The 17,403-nt window shown below is 40.5% G+C and overlaps 1 protein-coding gene across 1 annotated transcript in view; it reads left to right on the top strand.

Moving 5' to 3' along the window:
* The window catches only part of LOC114435579 (neurofascin), a 74,208-nt gene that overhangs the window by 21,342 nt on the left and 35,463 nt on the right, over window positions 1-17,403 (top strand). The window contains 7 exon segments of the mRNA XM_075353403.1: window positions 193-255; window positions 6,716-6,892; window positions 10,798-10,815; window positions 12,290-12,395; window positions 15,671-15,867; window positions 16,014-16,136; window positions 17,229-17,399. Of these exon segments, the coding sequence (XP_075209518.1) occupies window positions 6,799-6,892; window positions 10,798-10,815; window positions 12,290-12,395; window positions 15,671-15,867; window positions 16,014-16,136; window positions 17,229-17,399 (709 nt within the window). The 5' untranslated portion in view covers window positions 193-255; window positions 6,716-6,798.

Raw genomic sequence — 17,403 nt, 5'->3', positions numbered from 1 at the left:
GTCTCTTCAGGCTTAATTTATTGCAGACTGTCTCTGAGCCTGGTTAGCTATAAACATATTCATTATTTACCATGGACTGGTTAGTGGTCCTCCATTCTGTGATATTGCTTGTTTAATTGTTATGGAGCTTTGTTTAAGTGTGTTCCATTGGTTGAATTTATTCATTATTTAATGTATTGTTTCTTTCTTTAGGTCTGCTAAGTGGACAGAGTGGGTGGACAGAAAGAAGATAAGTGTCCACAACTGTGATCGTAGGTGTGTATTAAATCAATCTTCAGTGTGATTATTCACAAGACTAATTTACAGTACATTCATGCCCTCTGGTTTTCATCATTGTGAATGAGTTTTTGATTCATAAAAGTGCCTCTGTGTGTGTTTTAATGGACACTTTAATGGTTATATCAGCAGGGTAGCTGCATTAACTGTTACACAGTGTTTGTGATATATCATGATAATCCATTCTTTAAGCAATGTGCTTGATTGGTTCGGACCAATCAGTGCAGCAGAACCACTGCTAGTTTGAGGTTGAGGCAAAGTGGCTGTTTTTTCACATTTTTTTCACTTTTTTTGTATTTTGTATCCATTTTTTACCTTGTTTTCATCTGCTCCTGTTTTTCTTAAATGAATTTGGCTCTATGTAATGACGTGCCTCGTTCAAAAATATTTTTTTTTATAAAAAAAGTTTTTATAGCAAAACTGAAAACAGTCATTCACTGTGTACCTACTTTACTGCTCATTGTTTTGGATGTCTTTTGCTGACACTAGTCTGGTTGTCGCTCTGCCTGTGCCACATGCTTTGGTTCTCTGGTTGGTTATATGCCTATTCAAATGGGAGTCAAATCTACATCAGTTGGTACTGCCTCCTGGAAATCCAACTCAAACGCTCTGAGACCAGACTAATTCTTTGTATAGAATAGAATAGGCTAAGCCATAAATCCACAGCGAGCAGTTTTGAAACTATCGTTGGCTTGCTAACTCAAAAACTTTCATGTAAACATGAACAGACTTTATGTTTAAACCTAAACAACTACATTTAAATGACTACATATATACAAGTATTTTAAGACTGCCTAAACCTAAAAAAGTAGTTCCGATATCTGTTCCTAACCGAACCTGGATAGACTTCTGTTTAATAATAAAAAAAACAGGCAATTAAAAAGTTGTTGTTGTAAATACACATCTTACAGTTGTAGAGCTTTTATTTTAAAACATACTTTCAGCAACGTGAACCCACCATCAGTACCTGATGAAGCTGAACAAGGGTTGGTATGTGCGTCCTTGCTATTTATTTATGTGTACACTGAGAGTACTGTTGTAGTGAGGGTAATTGTGTGTGATAGGTGGAGGACTATTTTGGTGTTGTTTGTTGAGCTGTAGAACTGGTGATGGTGTTTTGAGGGTGTATATATGGAGGTCAAAAGAATGGATGAGTGGGCAGTTAATGTGTTAATGCCTCTGGTAAAGCCCCTGCCTGAGAAATTTTAAAAAAAAAAAAGATTTGTCAGAAGAAACTGTTTGGATTTAGATGAGGTTCCTGCAGCAAGAGGAAAATGATCAGATTTTGTGGTGGAAGAGGGGAGCATATAACACAAACTCTTTAGATTTTATGGATGTCTGTCTTGGTGTTTTCAGTTTGTCATACTGCAGCTACAGTACAGGAGAGACTAGACCTGTTTTTTTGGCTTTCTTATGCTTTTTACATTACTGTAAATGACAGAATCAGGGTAAGCAAAGCTGACAAGGATGTGACTTTACACACAAAAACATGAACAGTGTATGCACACAAAGATGCAATCCTGCTCAGGCGTGCACATTAAAATTCATATGTACTCTGCACCCATAATTACACAGAGAAACACTTTGAGACCATGGTTACAACGGGGGTGTAGATTGGTTCAGTGACAAATGATTCAATGTGACCAATGCTAAGTGAAAACATCTATGTCCTATGTTTCCCAAACACTACAAATTCAGCACACATGCTAAGGTGGTATAAGGACAGAACACTGGAAAATGATTGATGTTGAATTTCATGCTGCAATTTAATTTACAAGTACATGCAGATGCTAAAATGAACACTCCAAATCTGCATTCACAACACAACACCTCCTTTAGCCCTGTACGCTTTGTGTTTGTCCCAGAAGAGAGCCATTAGCACTCAGCACCATCCAAAATGACTCTAATGGAATCTCCCAGTCAGAGAAACAATGGATTAGTAGCTGTCAGTACAAAGACTGTGTGTGTGTGTGTGTGTTTAGAAGGCTGGGGATGGGAAGGATCTCTGTATATGAGTACTCTCAATGCATAGACAAAAAGAAAGCACAGTTAATCTAATGTTTAATAAAGAACAAAAATACCTGTCTAAAACCAAGAAAATGTAAAACCAGTGCAAAAACCAAAAACCTTTCATTTCTGATCACAGTGTTAACAGAGCATTCTATAAAACTACACTCTAATAGAAGAAGCCCTAGGATCATTTAGTAAATGTATGCTTATTCAAACAGTTTCTGAAAGTAGGTTAACCTTTTTTATCTTTCTGTGTCATGATTCTGAACATGCTCCTGGCAAAACTCATCGAAGGTCACTAAACAGTGCCGAGCGATACACAGTATACACTGTATATGTACGTTCAAATTAACATGTTAATTTTAGAAATCGCCTGCAACAGGCCAATCTGTCTCTGTTAGAGCCTGTAGCATGAAAGGCAGACGGGAGAGGCCAGATGAAATTTCCTCCATTAGTCTAATGACTCAATTATACACTGCGTAAGAAGAACAACTATGTGTGTGTGATGGTAATGTGTGCCGGAGGTTTTGAACCTTAGGCCAAACTAACACAACTCTCTGACCTGGTTGCATGAGTGCTAGTCTGCTAGGTCACCTTGTGTGTATGTGTCTAAGTGTGTGTGTGTGTGTGTGGATCAAAGTACGCAAGCTAGGTCAGCTAGAAATGTGAAAAACCTATAGCCAGCCAAAGCAAACCTGCCAGCTCTGTGTGCCACAGATGTGTATGTCCCCCAGAGAAGCTTGTAAAACTATGGTCCAAGACACTGACCCTACATTTTAGTGAGGACTTACATGCTGAGCAGCACTGTTGCTGCTAACCAAGTAGCTTTGGTGCATAGACTTCAACAGATGATAGAAAGAAGACTCACGAATCCCTCTGTCCACCTGAAGGTGAACTCAATAAGACTGAATATCTGGTTACCATGGCATTTGTCACTACATACACTACATTAGGCAGTAAAGTCCTCAAACCTGATGTTTGAAGCAGGGGAAATTAGTAGCATACATATTTTGAGCAACTTTGACAAAGACCAAATTGTAACAGCTAGACAAATAGGTCAGAGCATGTGTGGCTGCATAGCTGCAGACCAGTCAGGGTGTTTATGCTGACCCTTGTCCACTGTTAAAAGCACTTACATTAACATGAAGCAATGGAAGAGTTGGCCTGATCTGATGAATAATGCTTTCTTTGACATTGCATGGATGGGCAGGTGTGTGTGAAACAGCTGAGCTGTTGGAAACAGTGTGATGTTTTGGTCAATGATCAATAAATCAAAGGGCCTCGACCCACTTTTTGTTGACATTTCTCATCTTCCATTTTTCTCGCCACACACAAATATTCACCAAACCTCTTCACTATGCACTGTTGAATACTAATCCAGGAATACCAATGATTCATATTTACCTCCAAACTGGGGACTATCCCAGCGTTCAAAGGGCAAGAGGCGAGGTACACACAGGACTGGTCTCCATTTGAATCAACATGATACAACTGGCCTGTACAAAAATCTGTCTGCCTGACACATGGAAACCTTCTGGAGACAATGAACAGTATTCTCCAAAATATCAAACTTTTTTTAGTTGTAACGTATAGTATCAGACTACTGTAGGGTTTATAATATGAATTTTTGATGCATTTATGGTATATAAATCTGCCATAATTTACAATCAGACAGTAAAAATAGACTTCAAGTGATTCCATTATGACTTCCACTGAACCCTTTTTCTCAGTTGCCTGTGCACTCAGGCTCCGTGCATCAGTGTAGGTTATTATTTATAATGCACTGCTGGGTGTAGAGAGGTGGAGAAAAACACTGACCTAGTTCAGAGCTTCCACTCTTTTTCTTTCCTCTTTATCTTGATTTCACTTCCTGACATCCCAAAGGGAATAGATCTGTAAAAAGCAGGACTCCTGTCTTAATGTTGCTGGACTGTGCGGCGAGCTCTTACCTTACCCTTATCCTTCTGCTATTCTTTTCTGTTGTGTGTGTGACAAGAGTTCAGTAATTAACAGAGATAGGGTAGTGCTGGTCAGGTTTCACAACAGCTGGCCAGCAGAGATATGTGTGCTTTCATGTGCTGAGGGGGAGAACAGGGTGTGTCCTCATCCATGTGTAACCATGTACCTCCCTGTGCATCAGCATCCATGCATGGTGTGTGTGTGTGTTTGTGTGTGTGTGTATGATTGGCACTTCATGCCAGCCAGTGCCAGGGTTTTTGGCTCCCCAGGGACAGATTAGCTGTTTAGTTGAAAAGGGTTGGAATGACATACCAGCAGATTGTTTATGCATAATGTGTGTGTAGCAGGTGTTTGCAGGTTTGGGGTGAAATATGAGTCCTGCCCTCAGGCCAAAAAGCTGTTGTGTCCCCTCTGCTGTGAAATCAGCCTGTTATTTCACTGCTCATAGAGATGATGGCTCAACTCACTTTTTGGCTTAAGCCACATTCTACATACATTGATGAGATCATCATACTGTTCATTGTATAGAAGAGTTCTTATGGATGAGTGTGATGACAAGACAACTCCAGCTTCTGAGTGGTGGGAAGCCTTGTGATGTTGGAAGATACCATTTATCCAAACAGAGGAGGGTCCTCTTCAGTGAGGGCTTTTCCAATACATAAAAAAACACAGCTGTGTATATTTTTCTATCAGTCTCACACAGTCACTCTGCATGGCTCTGCAGTCAAATCTGTGACTTACCCTAGCAACAGTCAAATCATATGTAAATTTCTCCTGATGTTTTGACCACATTCAAAGAGGAGAAAATAATACGCACACACCAGGCCATGATGGGAAATTATATTATTATATATTATCTTAAGTAGATTTTAGCATTTATCCTTTATATATTATTTCCAGATAACTTGAAATGGAACAACAAAAAAGCATAAAATGCTAAACGCCAAAACTGTTGTCAGATAAACTCTAACAAACACATAAATAATAATTAGAAAAACCATCTACTTCTAAACTGATATTTCTTATGCATTTATTTATTTAGTAAACATATTTAAGTTTATGTTTGGTTGTTCTTCCATTAATTGATTAGTTGGTGGGTTGTGATCAGTTGGTTGATCAATTAGGTGGTTAATTATGGCAGGACTCACCTTTAGTTGCTGCCATGTTGGCTACATAGCCAAGCTAAGTCTGTGCTGTAAGAATCATTATAAACTGCAGCTATTACATTTGAAATAATAAAAGCCACACCCTGTAGTTTCTGAGTCACATCTATGCATCTAGAAGTGTTTATTTTTATTAACCACCATTGCACTGTTGTCAGATAATGACCATCAGTGTGTTTATGGGTTATACATTTTTTGTAGCAATCTAGCTGTCATACCTGGTAGGTACTGTATCAAAAATTGTACCATAGTACTACTTATTGTTACACAATTTTACAGTTTATACAATTAAGTCTACAAGAGCTGAGTGTGCCTCCTCAGTAGCAGAGCTCCACCCACATTTTCCCATATTTTCCTGATTCCTGATTAGAAATGGTAACCTTACAGTAAACACCCACCACCAGCAGCCTCCCACCTGATTTTAATTTGTTGTGTTGTCATAGCTTTGAGCTCTGGTGTGATTTGAAGCAGAGTGAAGGATTGATCCTGGTGGGGGTTGGCAGCATGGGGGTTAGGAATTAACAGTGGGCAGGTGGTCCTGTTATGGTTGCCAGTACACAGACCTGGCTGCCATGTGGAAGTGGAGGGGTTGGGGGGTATATTAGAGAAATTTGGCTGGCGGCTAAATATCCAAGCATGCAGAATTAAAGGCCACTGAATGTAAAATAATGGCTAATAAGGACGTACATAGACATGATGTACGTCTTTATTAGACAAGAAAACTTTTATATTTGGTTACATGTTGCTTCGTATCGGCTCTGTGATGTCTGTACCTGCCTGTGTCTACATCCGCAACGACATATACCTTATCCATACCCTTTAAAATGATGATAGTGGCTAGATATACCACAGATTGAATTTTTTAATACCATACTTCTTCACACAACTGCTAGACTTTCCATTGATTTACTGGAGAAAGCTTCAGTAAGATGGCAAGCAAAGTATCTCCACTCTGGATGATTTCACCCATGTAGTAAGCTAGATTTATAAACTGAACTAGTGTGATTTGAGTGGTGAAATAATCCTATTCTCCATCATCAGTTCTGGCCCGTGAGTAGCCTGTGATTGGAGCCTGATCCCACTTCAGTGCTATGCAGCTTCTTCTCGGCTTTGTTTCTAGGCTGCTCTCTCCGGGGAGCAGCACGGGGACTCAGCTGTGAATGTAGGCCAGAGCCGACCCACTCTCCCGTGTCAGAATACAGCTACACTCACCCCCACACACTTGTTTTTTTTTTTTTTTTTACTGTACACATACTGTACACTCTGCTACGCTGTCTTTATCCTAACCATCTGTCTCTGTATTGCAGGTCTCCGGCACGGCTGTCAGGAGAAGCGTCTAGCCAATCAGGAGAGGAGAGGGGTGAGGCCGGGCCAATCGGAGGGGGAAGAGATGTTGGGGCAGGGCGGGCATGCGGCCCTGGTTCTCGCGTCGTTACTGCTGCTACTGTGGCGCCAGGCAGCACCCATCGAAGTCCCAAATGATTGTAAGTCCCTCAGCACCAGAACTCAGTATGTTACAGAAAGTCATGATATAATTGTTGCATGAAAATTGGATTGGTTAACTGATGCTGAGGCTGCACTAATGTAGGCTGTTAGACGAGTTGTTGTCAGATTCTGCAGATATATTTAGCTCACATTTTCACAAACTCATTAAACTGTACACTGCTGACACAGAACAAGAAAGCTGTTCCATCATCAAATTAAAAAGCATCGCTCTAAGGTTTTTAGTAAAGGGCAGATTGTTTATGAAGTCATGCACAGAGTCATTACTGTTAGTATTTTGGGCTGACATTAAATACATAGGCAGGAAACACAACAACAGTGACGTGTATGACAAGGTGTTTGAGTCCTTACCGACTCTTGTACATTCGATTGAAGAACTCATCTGGAAGTCCCCTGAGACCAGCTCTGGAACTGTCTGGGCCATTTTAGGGTGGGCTGCACTATACAGCATGTGTACTCTGCTGGAACATCCTCTGTTCCAAGGTTTTTCTAGACTAAGTGAAGTATCTATAGTAGTGTAGGGTCCTGATAATTGGAAGGCAGGGTTTGACCTAGATTATTTCAATTCAACGTCACCAGTCCCTCCTGGCTTTTATGCCAAAATAGAAGCACAGATGTTGAATGGGCTTTAAAAGATCCAACACATCTTCACAAATAATTGACACATTCGGTCTATAACCACCAACACTAGAAGCAATAATATGGTTACGTTTACACAGGTTGGCCAGAATGGCACATTTGAGCGTCATCCAGTTGTGAGACTGAAGTCAGATACTATATCACTCTGCACAAACACAATTTTTGGTTACTAATCTGGCCTTCAGCAGTAGCCATCAGAAGATGGTACACTGTGTGCATAAAGTCAGACTGTGACCTTCAAACCAGTTACTAGGGGACCAAGAAATTCTCCCCCACACCATTACAGAAGCAGCAGTCTGAACGGATGATACAAGGCAGGATGGATCCATGCTTTCATGTTGTTTACATCAGATTCTGAGCGACCATCTGAATGTGGCCGCAGAAATGGAGATTCATCAGACCAGGCAGAGTTTTTCCCGTTTTCTATTGTCCAGCATTGGTGGACTTTAATTACATTTTTCCTAACTATGTCTACATGCAGAAATGCATTGAGGTGATGCCATCTTATTAGCTGATTAGATTCTTTTAATGTACACTAATAAAGTGTACATCAAAAGTGGTCGTTATAATACCACCAATTTATGATGAACTTGCGTATTACGTTTTGTCTTTGTAAAACTAAATAAAACAGAATGCACACAATTAGTATAAAGATGCTCAATGTTCATGCATGTTTTTGTTAGCAGCTCTGCAGCAGTGATCACATTAACATTTGATTATCATGAGAATAGCCTGCTTCATGGCTCTAGGCTTGTGCAAAATCGTGTCGTGTGCAATTAATCGTCAGAAAAACTGTCATCGATTAATATTTGCCACTTATCGATTACGGCGATTAGTGCCTCGTCATGATGGCGCCGCGCACATGTGAGCCCACAATAACAATAATGGCGGAAGGCAGTGGTATTTAGTTAAATGATGCGGAGCAGCACGTTCCTAACATAAATCCAACGTCTGTCACCATAAGCCGGAGGAGAAGAAAGCCGAAGAAAGCGCAATGAGGACACAACGCCGGCTACAGCTGTGTATAGTGCCGCGACATGCATTAGGTGAAGCGTGTAGCGTTGGTTGTTGCCATAGTAACTGGATTTTTGCTCGTATCAAAGGAATGAACTCCGATCTTTATTTACGGACTCCACAGCAAGATAGGACACATTACAACAGCGAAGTCTCCTCCAGCAGATATTGGAAAGAATTCCACTTAGCCGAGAATCCGCGATACGTTTAGTCATTGTGCTGCTTACGACCAAACTAAGCGCTGGAAGATTGTAACGCAGGTTGTTTTGCACAGACATACGTTTAAATGTGAAATTGTCCGGTTTGTTTGTTTGTAATGTTTTTTCTGCTGCTGTTCTACAGTCTGAGTGAAAACATGCACTAGTGTGTGACATATTCCATTCCACATTTGAAGGATAATGTTACTTTAAATGTTTGCTTCATTATTATTTTGAAGCTTGAAAGTTTGTGCATCTGTTATCAATACATATTTCCATGGCTGGTTTGTGCCTAATCACTACTCACCAGCTTAACCTGTTAGAATGAAGTAGTTAACTTGACTGATGATTTGTCGGTATCATGCTAGAACACTGTGCCAATTTAGAGTCAAAAACATGTAAATGCAATTGTCATCAATTAATCGTCAAATTAATCGTTATAGGCTAAATGCCACAATTAATCGTGATTAATTTTTTTGCCAATATCGGCCAACCCTACATGGCTCTGGGTGATATTTTGGGTGTCTCCCTCCTACATCTATCCATAATATAGACATAATCCCAAAACACACACACACACACAGAATCAAATGCATTCGCATACCTGTCCATTATGACAAGTATAAAAGCCTCACTGGATTCTGCTGTTAAATGGAATCCTGAGGGAAGTGTGAACAAAAGCACAAAGGAGATAGGGAGAAGTCATGTCTTTACTTTTACACACACACATGCACACAACAAATGAATGCAGCTGTCAGCTGCTCTGTTGTCTTTTTCTTTGCCCTTCTATGGCGCCACTTCCTTCATCTGATTTTTTTTCCATGCCTGACCTTTCAACCCTGGACTTATTGATCTGATCTGATACACAAACACAGACACACACACGGCCTAACAGAGGGATATATGGATAATACCCTCATAACCCACTGACCTCTCTTTAATGAATTCACCACACTATGATAATGTGGCAGATTGGATTTATTTATGATATTCAAGCTGATTTATGATTTTTTTTCCTGGAAAGTTGAAATTCTGCATATTTAAAAAGATTTGAAGGTGGAGAAATGAGTTTGTTGTTGTTGTTGTTGTTGTTGTATACTAAAGACAAGTCTGCTTTGTGTGCGTGTGAGCTGATCAGATTAGCTTGCCCCATTTTTTTATCAGATGCTCCTCACACTTTGGAATCACACAACAATGCTAAATGTTAAACCCCCTGACGACTCCTCCCGTCTAGCCCCTCTATCAGAGCCAGCTAACTAATGCAGCACACTTTAAAGCAGTAGACAGAACGGCATCTCCCATCCCCCTGTTTTCCTCCAGCCTTCTCATCTGCTTCACAGCCAACTGCACTCTTGACCTTTATTGATGAGTGCTTTTTTGAACATCCCAACACACACTGGCTCCTGACACAATTATACATAAAGGGCATATTATGATGAATGCTATTTTAAACCACTAAATAGATCAGACAGCGTGAAAGAGTACAGTCATCATCTTTAACGAGATCATACATAAACCGCTGTATGCTAAGACCACACACACACCACAAATCTGCAAACTCGAGGTCAGGATGGCATTGTCCTGTACATCACAAAGTGACTGTAAGCCCATATAACCCAGTATGGAAAACTATTAAAAAAAGCTAATGATATACCTCAGTGTTTCTAATGTTGAATATTTAGCTTGGCCATACTGTACGATAGTGTAAAATCATAACTCACATGCTCTCTTTCTCCTCCTCCCTCCTTCTTTTGCTGATACGGAAACTCTCTACAGGTGAGTCTTCAGTCACTTTCTTCCATTCTATATACTCATTTGTGTAACAACTAATAGTAGATAATGTGACTCACACACACTAAAATAACTGTAAGCTATTACAGTGGGTCTCACATGGCCTATAGCATTAGCATCCAATTTTCTAAACCAGACCCATTCAGCATCTATTTATTCAAATACAGTAGTTGTTTGTAAAATGATTAACATCACAAGTTGTCCATCCTTCTCTCTCTCTCTCCGGCTTTACATTGGACTAACAGCAAAGATCCTGCAAGACCGTAAGTGTTTCCTCTTAACATGTCAGTGCTATTGCTTCTGTCCTAACAGCTCCTTTTATATACCATAGCTGCTAGCTTGAAACGCAGAGAGTACACACTTAGATGTTTTTAAATCTGCAGTTTAATAAATATTACAGTGGTGATTGGTGTTGAGCAGGAGGTAGTTTAAAGAGCATGATTCATGGAGGATGTGGATTAAGCTGATTTTGTTGAGGAGCAATTTCCATACCAATTATTCCTCTGAGCATGACTCCTATCAAAGCACTGTACTGTAAAATATTCTTAAGGTTGCCATAGCAACACACACACACATATATATATGTAAAACCCTGTGTTTTAATAGCTGTGGATTAGATTAGATGTAAAAGCTTCAATTACAGTTGTCTTTCTCTGTTAGACTTTCTAATAGTCAAGCCACAGAGCTTATTTCTTTTACAGCATGGCCATCCTTCTTTAATCTAAAAGGCACCTGGCCCCTCTGTAGCGCTTGTTATCTTTGTGTCGTGCATGCAATATGTGTGAACGTATGCACACAGTGTTGGATTTAAAGCCCTGCAAGGCTCAGTGAGCTAGAAATGCAAAAGGGCAGATAAATGTTGTCTGTAGTGTCGCGAAGGTTTGATTTAAGTGGGCCATTAAATATGGATGACAGAGGGAGCGCAGCTGGAAAGCTGGAGATGGTGATCCGTTTGTTTCTTTTATCAGGATGTAAAGCAGGTTTGCATAGATGCATGAGGATGATAAATCAAAAGCAGGAGAGATCAGTGGTTTAAAGTACAAGTCTGCTAAACTGTGGTAAAGGAACAAATATGTATAACGTTGGCTGACTGTTTGAGGTTCCGACCACAGTTTTAGCTATAGGTACAGGTAGGTCAGCTATAGGTAGGTTTTCTATAAAGCCAGAAACACAAATGAAAACCAGTAGTGGATGTACAGTATATTATAGTCTGACACATATAGAGTTTTTGGGACCGATACCAAAGTTTGAAATGCAAAAAATACCTGTATATTTGTGTATACATGCACACTGGCTAGCATTCCCACTGCATAATAAATAATACAATAACCATAATTAATGGAGCAATGATATTGCCAGAAACTTAAAGTGTAGCTGGGATGGCTTCATTTCATAGATGCTAAATATTTGATGTCATTTACATTCTTTATGACAATTAATTTTAGCTACAGTTTGTTAAGCTCATTTATTGTTTTTATTACAATTGCCTTTCCATTGACTTGTAATCCAACTCAGCATATTGACCTTTGGGTGAGCCTTGTATGATATACAGTACAGATAAATGGCACTGACCTGTGTGCAAGTGTGGTTTTCTTCTTTTAAATTGGAAAGAAATTTCTATAATGGTCAATTGTAATTATTCAGTTTTAAGGTGAAGGAGTCCCTTAGGAATTGGAATGTGTGAAAGACTGTGTTGCCTTCTGTAACCTTCTCTTTGTCCGTTCACTCCTCCCACAGTGAAGCAGCCCCCCACTATAATCAAACAGTCAGTGAAGGACTACATTGTCGACCCCAGAGATAACATCATCATCGAGTGTGAGGCCAAGGGCAACCCAGTGCCAACGTAAGCACTATACATGCACACACAAATCCCTCACAACACATTATTCACCCACTTTGAGTACATGATATGGAATAGTTGAGATGAATTTGTTTAGAATAAACATTCTACACACTATCCAGGGCAAAACATGGCAGGGATGAACAAAATGGACTGATATCAGATATGACCATATTGTCTAAGTCATTTAAAACATTTGCTGATACTGACACAGTAGACGTACTCATCGTTCTTTTAGTCTCAGTGACATCAGTATGTCATTTATTAGACAGTATGCATTGGTCAGTGCCAACTTGTCTACCTGCCACCTTCAGTTTGGGCCAATACTGGTATTTCATTTAAAGCCTATAAATGCTGATGCAGATAATCTGCCATTGTTCTTTTTCATATTTTGGGGTTGAAGAATTACCAAAATAAGTGTAAAGATATCCTGACCAAAACTTTATTGTTGATACATTTCCCATAATGCATTCCTTCCAAACTATGTTTACAAACTACAAAAAAGCAGCAACATAAGCAAAGTGTTGGTGTTAAAGGTAATTAAAGGCTGATATTTATTAATGCATTAAAGAGAAAGTGCACTTTCAGTTTAGCTTTACTCGTATGCTAATGTTATTGAACTCCTTCTGGCCTGTAGTTAGTGCCTAAACTGATACCTATATTTTGATATCTGATACCTGTATTTTATTTCCATCTGATTGCACAACAAGCCTTTCTTGTTGTGAAATTAACCCTCTTGTTTTGTTATGTTACATAAAAGGAGGGTTAACTTATTCAATTGTGAACAACAAGTCGCTTTGGATCTATTTTACTGGATGCATCTCAAGTTCTGTTGTTTTTAGTGGCTGAAGTTCATGTAGACATATTCCAGGTAAGTCAGACAATGTTTGATGTGACAGGCCGATGAGCTAACAGGCTGCAGGCTCTGTGCACCAATCAGGCGCAGCTAGAGAGTCATCAGTAGAATGCAGCACAGCTGAGCACACAATGATGCAGGGAGGACTCCCAATTTTCTCATTTTCTCTCCTCTCAATTTTCCCACTGTAGGTCATTCGCTCGAGCCCTTGGTCTTTTCTCTCTTTTGTCTTTAATTTGCTCCTTTGTGCTGTCCTTGCCATCACATCTCTTTCCACTCCTGTCTCTGTGAGAGTTATGAGGAGTGACAGTGTACTGAGATGTGCTACTCTACCACCACGACCTCCCTCTCTCTCGTACACACACACAGCATATTTTCACCTTAGCCAACACTTTCTTTTCCCCCATATCCAAGTGCCCGAAAGCTCCTCCCCTGTCCTCTAACAACCCCATACACTCAGTGTGACACCCGTCAGCCTGCCCTCTACAACCACATCCTGAAAAGCGGTCTGTTGTGCTTTTGTTGTCCTTCTATTACCTCCATCACTCTGTCTGGCTGTCTCCTGCAGCTGCTGTAAACCCAATCAGCTCTTCCTGTCCTCCCACCATTTCTTGGAACCTTATTTCTTATTTGCGGTCACATCCTGGAAAACAATCAGCCTATACTACCTGGGTATCTCTGCTCTGTTTTCCACACCAAATAAGATTGTAGGGACAAGACTCTGTCTCACAGCTATGATGCAAGCAGAGTTATAGAAAACAGGAGAGATTTCTGTCATTATTCTAGGGGAAAAAACAACTCAGAATTTTGAGATTAAGTCATAATTTTGACAAAAATAAAACAGAATTTAAACATAATTTATTTATTCTGAGTCATATCTCTCATATAAAAATCTGCTGAAGCCAGGCGCCTCCCACAGGGGCTCATGGATGCTTGGTCCATAGTTATGCTGTCTACGGTTGATATGCATGAGATAAGAGGATCAGAGCATTATACCATATCTGTTATCAGGTCTTTAATTGAAATCTAGATAAACCAAAGTGAACATTGGTTCATTTATATGCCAGATTACAAGAAAAAAAATTGTGTTTCAGTTTACTGTATGAACAAATTCTAAAATGATACTAATAATAATAACACTGCATAGAATTTGTACATTTGTCCTGCAGTGGTTTGAAAAATTCAAATACAGCCATCTATAGTTATACTGATAGTGTGAAGTGTGTGCAGTTCAACTAAACTTACTAACAATCCTAGTAATTCAGCTGTAGCCTATATTCCCTCCCTCTATTGTTCTCTACAGATTATTATTTTTCTACTCCATTTTTCTTGCCCACTTTTCTGCTCTCCACACGCGCGCACACACACACATACAGCTGTGTCTAAATATTAATGCCATACACATACACACAGATGCACCAGGTCTCCAGTGGTTACATCATCGGGATTGGAGGAGGGGGGTATGACCAGTTCAGGACAGTGGCACATTGTTTATTTGGAGACACACTGGCTTTACATAACATACACACATACTCTTTACACACTCACCCAGATTCTTGGGTATACACACACAAATTACACAATAAGCCACTCACTCTGCCCCTCTGCCATGCACACATACTGGTTCTCCTCCTCCCAGGACAGGCATTGTACTCCAATAATGCACTCAGTTGGCTATTCATGCTCATGAAACATTCACCAAAAGGGATCGTTCACTTATTCACTTTCAATCAGTCTCTCACTACACGATAACACACACACACACACAGCAGAGATGAACACACTGCTCTGGTCTTCAGTGTCTTTAATAGTGACCCATTGTTCAGACTCTCGCACCTAAAACAGACCCGGCTCCACTGTAACTCGCCTTAAAAAAAAGACAGGAAGCATCTTTTGTAAATCCTCCCTCTGCTTCCTAAAAATAGAGGCAGCTTATGTAAGCAGTGTTCTTTGCTAATCAGGGAGCCCTCTGAAATCACCACATGGAATGGGATTAAGCTACATTATGCACATGTGGAGTGTGTGTTGCTGCTGCATTCATATGCCAGTTGAGTAATACAAGATGGCAACCACATGACAAGCGAAGGACTTCACCATTTTCTGGCTGTTAAAATAATTAAAAGTCTGTGTCAACACTCTGATGGCCCACTGGGTATATAACCCTGTGTCAGGGTGAATGTATCCTCTGCTTTAATTATCTCCTCATTGACAAAACATGATTTTTCACCTGCTAAGCACTTTTTAAAAAGCATCTGTAACTGGTTTGTGATTTGTGAATATTATTTATAATAATAATATAATTTATAATCAGAAAAAAATATCAGGACAGGAAAGGCTTGTTTTCTGCTATGTTATCTGCCAGTTGAAAGGCAACCTCCTAAAGTAAGGATTGCAGGTTAAGATGGAACTTCCTCTGGTTTAGGTTCTCATGGCGAAGAAATGGGAAGTTTTTCAACATCGGGAAAGATCCCAGGGTGACGATGAGGAAACGCTCTGGGACCTTGGAGATCGGTTTCCGCAGTGGAGGACGACCGGAAGACTACGAAGGAGAATACCAGTGTTTTGCCAGCAATGACTTCGGTGTGGCTATGTCTAACAAAATCCTGCTCCGGGTCTCCAGTAAGAACATAAATGATACATGTTTTCATGTTCTCATCCATTCAGTAATAAAAGGTTTTGTATTTATTTTTCATTCAATGGACAAGGTCCTGTTGTTTCTTCTAATCACATTACCCTCTTCCTTCCCCCCTACCCCCATCATGCAGAGGCTCCTCTGTGGCCCAAGGAGGTGCTGGAGCCAGTGGTGGTGACTGAAGGCTCCCCGCTGGTTCTACCCTGCAACCCCCCACCAGGCCTGCCACCTCCATTTACCTTCTGGATGGACAGCGGTGAGCACCAATTACACACAAAGATACAAACAAAGATACAGTCCTTCACCTCATATGAATCGTCCTCTGCACACATCCACAGCACATCATATCAGCCTGTCATTAATTCCAGACACGCCAATACACACGATAATGACTGCTGGTCCAGCTGCTCATTGGTCCCGGGGCATCGTCTTGACGGCCATCCGGCACACGTCAGTCAGTGTGGTCGCAGAGTGTGGATGACGCGCCGTCTCAGTGTCTGTGTGGGTGTGCTAGGAGTTAGCCCATAGCAAATGACACATCAGCAGGGTTAACTTGAACAGACCTCCAACTTAGTTGCATATAAGAATGGAGTCAGACGGCAATGTCCATGCTATTCATCTGCCTTTAAGGGATCTGTGCAGCTACATGTATGTATCGTAGGGGAGAAAACGTTGGTCTGGACTGACTAAACTAAACTTTTTCCTAAACCTTGATTCTTTATTCAGTCATTCTGATGTAGATTAGCTGCTGTGTTTTGGATCATTGTCCTGTTGTATGACCCAGTTTCCACCAAGCTTTAACTGTCAGACAGATGTCCTCACATTTGTCTCTAGAACACTCTGGTATACAGAGGAATTCATGGTCCACTCAATGACTGCAAGGTGTCCAGGTCCTGTGTCTGTAAAACAAGCCCAAACCATCAGTCCTCCACCACCGTGCTTGACAGTGTGTATGAGGTGTTTCTGCTGAAATGCTGTTTGGTTTTCAGCAGACATGGTGGTGATCATTAAGACCAAACAACTCCACTTTGGTCTCATGTGTCCATAGGACATTGTTCCACAAGTGTTGTTCTTTGTTCAGATGCAGTTTAGTGAACCTCAGTAGCTCATGTAGCTCTTGGGTTTTTGTGTATTTTTCTGATCTTGGGCTGAATTAGCTAGGATGTCCACTCCTGTGAAGACTGACAGCTGTCTTGAATGTTTCCACTTGTGAATAATCTTTCTCACTGTAGAATGTTGAACTCCAAATAGTTTGAAATGGTTTTATAAATCTTTCCAGATTGATGTCCCTTCTTTCTAAACCACACCAGCACTCATCGATATAACTTGTCACTCTGCTCTCCTTTAGGTATGAGTCCGATCCCTCAGGATAAGAGAGTGTCCATGGGTCTGAATGGAGACCTGTACTTCTCCAATGTTATGTCCCAAGACGCTCACACAGACTACAGCTGCAATGCTCGCTTCCTCTTCACACACACCATCCAGCAGAAGAACCCCTTCACGCTCAAAGTTCTGACCAGTAA

Source organism: Parambassis ranga, chromosome 5 (genome assembly GCF_900634625.1).
Source record: "Parambassis ranga chromosome 5, fParRan2.1, whole genome shotgun sequence".
In the NCBI taxonomy this organism is placed as follows: Eukaryota; Metazoa; Chordata; class Actinopteri; family Ambassidae; genus Parambassis; species Parambassis ranga.
Note: the sequence above shows the minus strand (reverse complement) of the source record. Positions and strands in the feature narration are given on the sequence as shown.